At 35.8% G+C, this 8,918-nt stretch overlaps 2 protein-coding genes, 1 long non-coding RNA gene and 2 other non-coding genes across 5 annotated transcripts; 3 read left to right on the top strand and 2 right to left on the bottom strand.

Moving 5' to 3' along the window:
• Nucleotides 1-791: 791 nt before the first annotated feature.
• Nucleotides 792-5,069, bottom strand: LOC111458503. The gene is made up of 2 exons (XR_002713134.1): nt 4,401-5,069; nt 792-1,042 (listed from the first exon to the last, which is right to left on the bottom strand). It is a non-coding gene; the product is annotated as an uncharacterized LOC111458503 (long non-coding RNA).
• LOC111458502 (probable membrane-associated kinase regulator 4) lies at nt 2,210-5,089 on the top strand. Its single transcript, XM_023101224.1, has one exon. The coding sequence runs from the start codon at nt 2,391-2,393 to the stop codon at nt 3,438-3,440; it is 1,050 nt and encodes a 349-aa protein (XP_022956992.1). The 5' UTR covers nt 2,210-2,390; the 3' UTR covers nt 3,441-5,089.
• Nucleotides 4,965-5,082, top strand: LOC111458963. Its single transcript, XR_002713222.1, has one exon. It is a non-coding gene; the product is annotated as a U5 spliceosomal RNA (small nuclear RNA).
• Nucleotides 5,090-5,987: 898 nt separating the features above from the next.
• LOC111458205 (UPF0769 protein C21orf59 homolog B-like) lies at nt 5,988-8,376 on the top strand. The gene is made up of 5 exons (XM_023100716.1): nt 5,988-6,244; nt 6,338-6,387; nt 6,900-7,035; nt 7,912-8,018; nt 8,094-8,376. Exons 1-5 carry the CDS (start codon nt 6,055-6,057, stop codon nt 8,133-8,135), a joined length of 525 nt encoding a protein of 174 aa, XP_022956484.1. The 5' UTR covers nt 5,988-6,054; the 3' UTR covers nt 8,136-8,376.
• Nucleotides 8,377-8,589: 213 nt separating this feature from the next.
• LOC111458962 lies at nt 8,590-8,707 on the bottom strand. The gene has a single exon (XR_002713221.1). It is a non-coding gene; the product is annotated as a U5 spliceosomal RNA (small nuclear RNA).
• Between the last annotated feature and the right edge of the window lie 211 nt (nt 8,708-8,918).

Here is an 8,918-nt window from a genome sequence, read left to right as displayed (position 1 = left end):
TGGTATGCATTAAAGTATATGGGTTTCTTTAAAGCTTATCGACAGGAGGGCTTAATTTGTTAATTTATAAACTATGGTAATGATTGGAACTGTTTTTAAAACGTAAAGGTACAATTTTTGTAAATTAAGTAAAATCATGAGGTCTGATTACAGGACCCTCCCTCAATGGGTCGTTGGTACTTTTTTTGCACTAAAAAAATGGAATTTGCAGCAATCCTTTTCATCTATAAACCAAGTTGGCAAATTAGAAACTCCTTTGTGATCGCAAGTGGGTTTTTGTTTGTCTTTTTAATGGTTCATTTTTTTTAACACAATTTTAAATTTTGTTTCGTTGTTTTCTTTTTCTCAGGGTGTACTGTTTCTAGAAATTTAAATTGTTTGAAAGAATTTTATGATTTATGAATATTATTTTTAGATTGAGATTGTCTTTTTGCTTGATCCTATAGGATAACTTTAAAAAGAATTATCATATTTTAATTATTGTTGACAACTGATGCTGATTTAATTATAAATTATGATTTAAGATTGGGATACAATTTATTGATATCTCACAAAATTTTATCCATGACATCGGAAACTTAATTTGACGCCTTCAACAACTCACGAATCGTGAAAATTAAATGTGCTTAAATATAAAAAACTAAAAGTTCAAATTCAACACTTCAAATTCTCAATTCCAAGAAATATATAGGAATTCTCGAAATATAGGCCGATTGTGTAATGATAGGAAGGTTTGCTAAGTATATCTTTTGCGATATACTTGCAATTCATTAAATTCAAAATCGAACACATTTGACAAACTCGGGTTTTTATTACATATTCCTTGGTTCACTATATCCGAACACAAACTACACAACTCTGAGCTACCCAACTCCAATCGTTAGATCAAATGAGTGAGCGAATCATTCCAATCAAGATCAATACATACTTCTCAGCTATATTCCCAGAGCACACAGACTAGTTCCTGACAAATTCTAAAGCTTACTGTTTCTCACTTCTTAAGCATTTCATAAGTTGTGGAGTCCATGTACACCCTCCGAGACTAATTATATCAAAACTGTTTGCATTTTGGAACTGAGGAACTCTAAAATAAGTTATCTTCGAAGAGAGTGAGACCCAGCAAAAACGTGGAGAATGTAGTAAAAGGAGAGGACAATAGCAACAAAAATCTCAAGCATTCAAGGCAAAACTGATCCGGAATTTCCCTCCTCCACTATTAAATGTCTGGACATTGTTAATTCACTGTAAGGTCATCAACTTTTTCCTATTGTTTGAATTTACAGGAGCAGTCTAAAAGTAAGCATTTGTGTAAAACATATAAAACAAAAGGAATGGAGAAAGAAAAAAAAAAAAGGGAGAAGATTGGAACACTAACCAATCAGTGTATTTGGATGGGAAAGTTATTTAAAAGTAAAGCCACCCAGGAATTCAGTAGAAAGAAAGAAAATCAGACAAAAGTGCTTCTGGAGCTCAAAGTAATGTTCTAGTTGAAAGAGGAGCTGTCTTCAATCATATTCTTGTTTATTAATTTTTTTGTCAAGGGCCACATGGAAATATGAAGGAGCTAGCATGCTGTATGAGAGCAGAAAAGCCAGGTTTTGGGGCATGGTTTGGTTCTTAAATCTGATCTTTGCCTGTAGAGCCACACAGCTGTTGAAAAAGATGGCTAAATTACTTGTTTTTTTTTTTTTTAATTTCAGGTGCCTGGTCTAAGAATCTTAGATTAGCATTTAGAAAGGAAACTTTGTGGTTTATCCCTTTTACTCTAAGCTTCAGAATACACTGTTGTTTTGCTTGAGTTCTACCTTCTATATCTTTTCCTTTTGGAATAAAGTTCAATGTCTCAGCTAACCTAACCCTTTTTGTTTATTTGATTATAATTTTCTGCCTAAGAAACATTTCACCCAATTTCAGTGATTTGCAAGCAAAGTAAGCCCCCATGAAAAAGAAGCAAAATTTCACTATTTTAAATTCTGAATGGTTTTCTACATCACTATAAAAGAATAATACTAAAGAAAGAGACCAGACTATTTTAGTGCATTCTTTTGTAGTAGCACAGTGAAAAGCAATGAGAAATCAGCCACACACAAACAAATAAACAAATAAACAAATAAACAAATAAAGAAAAGAAAGAAAATAAAACTAGTTCACTAGGTGTTAAAAAAAATCACTGAGAATTAATAAAATTGTGATATGGGTCAATGCTGGTCCAAGCAGAGTGGCTCCAATTCTGTTCTAATTTCCTATTTGAATGCATAGTTTATTCTCTATAGACCTGATATAAAGTCAAGCATCCTCAGTTGTAAAGGTGCTCCTACCCTTGAATCACCAGATAAAGCACAGTTTCATATAAGCAATTCCAGAGAGAGAGAGAGAGGGAGTTACTAGATATGGCTTTTGACATCCCATCTTATGATCCATCAGATGATGACTATATAGACATGGAAATTGGTTCATACACCAACTTTCTCTGCGACTCCAAAAGCTCTCCGCGCCAATCCAGAGAGTTTGAGTTTCAAATGTCTATGAATTCTCGGGGGAGAGAGCCGACGACTTCTCCAGCGGATGAGCTCTTCTACAATGGGAAGCTTCTTCCCCTTCATCATCCCCCACGCCTGCAAATGGTAGAGAGACTCTTGCAGAAGTCTAGTTCTGATTATGATTTCAGAAAAGACACTTTTGAGGAATTTTTCAGCACTCCGTTAACCACTTCTATCAATACACCTACAGCAACAAGTACTCCTTTTGATTCTTGCAACATTTCTCCTTCCGAGTCCTTTCGGATTAGTAGGGAACTTAACCCAGATGAATATTTTCTAGAGTATTCAGCAGATGCGAGCTATTTGAATGGTGAAAGCTCAAAAAAGTCCTGGACTAAAAAGCTTAAACGTTCTACACTTGGTCTTAAGTTGAAAGCTTCCAGGGCTTACATCAAATCTTTGTTTACCAAAACAGGCTGCTCAGATGAGTCCTGTGCAGTAGCTGCAAAGATTGCAGATGAAGGATCAGCTTCAAAAGCCAATGAATGTTCAAAAAAGGGCGCCAAAGTGGAAAAGAGAAAGCCCTTTGGACCAATTTCAAGCTCCATCTCCAATTCCAACAAAGACAAAGGCAATACGGAAAGCAGCAGAAGCAATAGAAGATCATTCTCATTGGTCATTAAGAGGCAACCAAACATCAAACCATCTTCTGCATCATTAAATCCCACTCCCTCTTCATGTCCAAACAATTCGAGCGGGTATTACCTGAAGAGATGTGGCAGTGTGAATTCAGAGATTGAGAACTCAATTCAGGGAGCAATTGCACACTGCAAGCAATCTCAATCTCAGCAACCATTGCGTTCAAGGAAGACAGTTAGTGAAGTTGGAATTTACTTATTATCATCCTCCAGCCTTACAGTTTCTGATGATCAGGAAAAACCAGAACTTTGCAGGGGCTGATAAAGACTGATCGAGAACAAGAAAGTACAGACATAATATATCAATGACATCTTCTTCTTCTTACAAGAGTCCTATCTTGGGTATGCTATAAGTCAACGCAAAATGTTGTTCATGGCTATCTGTAATTTGTACTGTCGAGTACAATATGTAGAACTGTGTGAAAATGCAACATAATGTCAGTCTTAACCAATTTCAGCAACTATTTCCGATCTTTTCATTAGATAAATCCAAATCTCCAATAAATAAGGACCAAAGACGTCCTTCTATGTAATCAACCAAATCCATAAAGCTGGTTATACATTGAAGAAAGCCCCTGCTTATCGCACTCATGAGGGTAAAAATTTCCATTGTGTAGGAAACCATCATTGCTTTGGGGAGGCTTTCATGTTAGGTTTCGTAAATTAGGTAATGTGCTTGAAATTGTGAAGTCTAGAATTGGAATGCCTGCACTTAGAATATGCACAGGCTTAATTCTCATAAATCCAGATCACCGAAGAAAATCCTACATTATTCATTCTCGTGCAATGTAATGTAGAATCTCATGCACTCTCCATTAATCTAGCTCAAATCCACACAAACAAATTGACCTGAAAACTTCCTTATTCTCTAGATATCGCCCAGTAAAAAGTCATTCGCGAATTCGACTGAATCAATTCATCGAGTTTTCAATTAGTCAGGCGCGAACTACACTATCCAGAAACTAACCTAGAAGACGGCAATGCATGCTACTTTCTTCTCGATCAACAGACAGTAGAGTGGAGTCTCGAAATTCAAATAATAGGCAAAATCATTATGTTTTCTAAAGAAAATCTTTCGATAATCGATAAGTTTACAGTTCTCTAATCATAGAAAAAGAAACAATCAGGACTCCGAACAACTAGTTATCTGCCTCCCAAAATTAGAGCAACAACGATACGCTTTGAGAAATTGAATATGGAAAAAGGAAAAGAAAAGACTAACCTGAAGCAAGCGCCGTGTTCACAGCCATGAAAATGCATCACGCACTAGCTAGTGTATCGCAAATTAATTGTATAATATGTTGTAGATGAAAATGCATCACGCACGAAGAGATATGAGTTCCGGATTCCCGTTCTAACACGTTGAACCAAAAAAGGAAACTAGATTCAAATTATAGAACCATATTAAAAATCTAAAGATTCCACTACAATTTAGTCCATTTCCTTAATTAATTCGTGACAAATTCTGTATTATTTTTGTAGATTACATACATGTATTCTTAAAATTATTTTTCTTAGTGTTTCAATTCCTTTCTCTCTTCTCTCCCTTCATGAAGCCTACGGCGGATGCTGAGAGCAGAGAATCGGAGGCGTCCACGAGTCGGACTCGCGGGTGGCCTGGGGGAGAATTTGAGCACACCGAGAAGGGACAAAATTACGGGGGCGTTCTGTAAGGAATAAAACTCACGGGTGTTGGAGCAGTATTGTCCCACATCGGTAATCTCTGTGTGTTCGAGCATTCCCAGGAGGTATAAAAGGAACCAGCCAGTGGAGGGTAAAATCACGGAGCCGCGCGGTGAGCACAGAGCGAACTATTCTTTCGCCTTTTACTAAAGAATACCGTGTGCTCGCCGCTCCAAGCGGCATACGCCTATTTATGGAGGGTCCTTCCTTCGGGGTGGTCTCTACATTACTTAGTTTAAATTTTTTAATATAATTTTAGTCTATATTTATTTATAAAATCTTTCTGTCTAATTATGATGTCGAATGGATTGAGCGGTGTACGGTAGTTAAATATGAATATATTAAATTCCACTTTCTGCAAATGGATTTTGAAATTTTCTTGTCTTTATGTTTTTCTTATTTTTTATATGATAGGATTACCCTTAAGAATTTAAAATAATTGAAGAACTTAAATTATTTGCTTATTTTATCGATTATTACGAGAAGAACTAATATCAATATGATCATCACCAGCTACACGATGATCATTACCAATTGTACCTCACATCTCGTGGGGTAATCATCACCAGCTGTACCTCACATCTTAGTACAGTGGAACGTGTAACCTGCCTGCTGTCTCATTCAACTACATTTGTTCCTGTAATCTATAGCTTAACAGAATGCATCAGCAAAGGGCAACTTGCTCATACAACGAGCGGGGAGGATGACACTATTGGTAAAGACCGTCTGACGAAAATACCGCAGGTGCGAAGTGTGGTAGGCTTGTGCCGAGGGAGCATAGCATGGACGGAAAAGGTAGCCGGATGGTGGAAGAGTCAGAGGAGGACGGATCATTTGATGGAAATAGAAGGCTTTTCACCGTTATCAAAGGATCTATGAAATAAAGGGAAGGGAGTGAGAAGTAAGAACGAATTCCATCCAAATTTATAGGTTTACTAGACTATACATTGATAAATTAATTTATTTTTTTATTGATTTGAACTCATTGGAGAGAAATAAATTAATTAAAAATAAATTTAGAAATTTATTCCATGTTTTAAAATAATATATATTTGTTTGAATGTTTATAACCTAGTAGACACCAATTTTAAAATTAAGAACTTTAACTAAACTACGATTTTATTAGTTTTTGTTAAGATGTTAAGTGAATACAAAAGCGATTACTCGCCCGAGAACTGAGAAGCCCAAAAAAGATGGTGAGAGTTCACGTCAAACCTGGCGACGATTCCGGCGGGAACGAGTTTCTCTATGAGTGTCAGAGCAACTTGTTGATCGAAGAAGTTACTTCGGAAGTCGTTCAAATTTTCAATCTCCAATCTCAAATCCATCGGCTTGTTTCAGAACTCCAACCCCGTCTACTTCCCTTTTATGGCGATCCCAAAGGTTTGGAAATTAGCAATTCGAACAAATAATTTCTCTTTTTCCTGTATGTTTCTTTCTCCTTTGTAATCATCTTATGATGGCTGTGATGTGAAGCTACACCTCTTTTGAGAGCTTTATCAGAAGCAAAGTCGTACGCGTCTAAGGTTTCTCTCTATTCCCTTTTTCTTGTTTGGATTATGAGAAAATCGTAGAAAGTTCCGTTGTTTAGTTAACCTAGATTGTGGAGCAGAATAAATGCAAAATCATCGCGATTCCAAATTGTTTTTTCTTGTTGGATTTTGTGATTGACGTCCAGGCATTCCATTTGAAATCAAAACTATTTTAGCTTTGAGAGTATTTTTTTTTTTTTCTTCAGAAAAATGGAATGCTGTGCCTTGTAGCCTATTCTTCTGCATCTTTTAACGAATTGGTTTGTTTTTCTAAATCTTTCCTCATTTGAAATCAGAACTGTTTGAGCTTTGAGAGAGAACTGTTTTCTATCTTTTTTGCATCTTCTCATTAATTGATTTGATATTTAGTTTTTCCCTTATTCGAAATCAGAACTGTTGCTATAGCTTTGAGAGTAGAATTTTCTTTTCTAGAGAAGGGAATGTTGTAACTATTAGTCTACTCTCTTGCATCTTCTCATTGATTGATATCTATTTTCTCACTACAGGACATGGTTATCCACAATAGGCCTTTATCATATCTTGTGTTGAGACACCATTTTGAAACTATTGAAAGGGAATTGGCTGCAAAGTTTGATTTATTGGGTGTTTCTGGTTCCACTCACTATCAACAACTTTTATCTGGTATTTTCATTTTTCTCCCTTTGCTTTTTAGTTCTTTACCTTTTATATTGTAACACATAGCGGTTCTGTTTTGGTTCCTATCAGTTCTATATTATTAGAGTTTCTGAACCTTAATCAAGATATTAGAGTTCTGAACCTTAATCAAGATCCCTTGTTAAGTTTGTTTGGGGTTCAAACTGACAAACTTTATCTCAACTGCAAATATGTGTGCTCAATCCAACATGCATCTTTTTTCTTTTTGTCAAATTGTAAGTTTAGTCCTTTAGCACAAAGTTGCAACTGACTCAAAAAACAAGATCCCATAGCATAATGGTGTTTACTGCTTGTTTTTAGTTCATGTGCCCTCGAGATATGAACTTCTGTGCAATGTTAACATTAAGAATATCTGGTTCATATCAATTCCCCAGGGGAACAATATTAAATTTCAAGGAAAATTATGTCAAAAGAAGTTTCTAGGGGTAGCTCTCTCTTGAGAATACATTTTCCGATGCTCTTGATAGAACTCGGATATATTGAAATATAAAAGATTACTGAATTACAATTGAACTCCTGGGTAGTATTAGAGGTACTTGGAACCTCCCCTCTTGAGATGCCACTCAAGCCTAAAGTCAGTGAACAATTGTGTACCTTCATTCCTTCCCTTTCACTCTATTTGTAACAAAACAACTCCTCCTCAGCTAAAATATTAATATACCCACAATACCTCATAATATTCCCACTTCTGTCTGATACTTGGTGAAAGAGATCCATTCACACATCATGTTCACTAATTTTTTTAAACTGTTGCTCAGAAAATAAATTGCTTTGTTTTAGTCAACCTTATAATTCTCAATGAAAGTGACTAGAAACGAGATTGTCTATTATCTCACCTTTTAGATGTGGGACTTCTTAGTGAGGATACGACTCAGCTAAAATTAGCAGGAAAAGAGCTTATGAGGGAGAAACAACTCAGTGATTACGTTGGAAGAAATGAGAAAACTAAGGTATTTCTACATTTAGACTGTTCAATCGATTCGTTTTCTTCATATAGAGGATTAATCACTCCAATTTACTATCAGATCGTTCTCAAACTACAACCAAAAATCATGCCCCCGAGTTGAATACTGGTATTTCAAAGATGTCGACATACGAGAGCAATGTGCTTGAAGGCGTTCTATAAAGCCAGAGTACCTCTCTGCATCCCTCACATGGTGTAGTCTAAATCTCTGCTTGTTAGATGGAATTGATGGAAAAATTGCTTTCTAGTTCTACAACTCTTAGTTGGCTCATGTATTGTCATAAATCAGATTGGATTTTGGATCCTTTTATCATTCTGTAATCGCTGCTCTGATGAATTTATTATGTAAGATCCTGAGATTTTAAGGTTCCAAATTTGTTATTAGGTTCAAACCAATCAAAGAAAAATCATTCATTCTGGAACGATTAAAATTTCCTTGAAAATTGTTCTGGAACGACAAAAAATCCAATAGTCGTATACTAAAACGAATAACATAATTCAATTATACAATCTAAATAACAAAATAAAATTAATTTGTAACTCAGGTTGATGTGGGGACACACTCATGAGAGAGGTCCCCTCCAAAAATAGGCGTATGCCGCTTGGAGCGGCGAGCACACGGTATTCTTTAGTAAAAGGCGAAAGAATAGTTCGCTCTGTGCTCACCGCACGGCTCCGTGAAGAATAAGAGTATCGTTGATGGCTTTATATATGCGCAGGAGAGATTGACTCAGTAACTTCTTTCCGATGTGGGATTCTCACCCTCCACAGTATTATTGTCTTCTTCATCTCTTTCCACTTTTTGAGGGAATTCCAACTTCTTTTCCTTTTTTTTTTTTTTTTTTTTTTTTTTTTTTTTTTTTTTTTTTTTTTTTTTTTTTTTTTT

This window comes from Cucurbita moschata, unplaced genomic scaffold (genome assembly GCF_002738365.1).
Source record: "Cucurbita moschata cultivar Rifu unplaced genomic scaffold, Cmos_1.0 Cmo_Scf00021, whole genome shotgun sequence".
In the NCBI taxonomy this organism is placed as follows: Eukaryota; Viridiplantae; Streptophyta; class Magnoliopsida; order Cucurbitales; family Cucurbitaceae; genus Cucurbita; species Cucurbita moschata.
The sequence above is the reverse complement of the archived record's forward strand: the minus strand, read 5'-3'. Positions and strand labels throughout refer to the sequence as shown.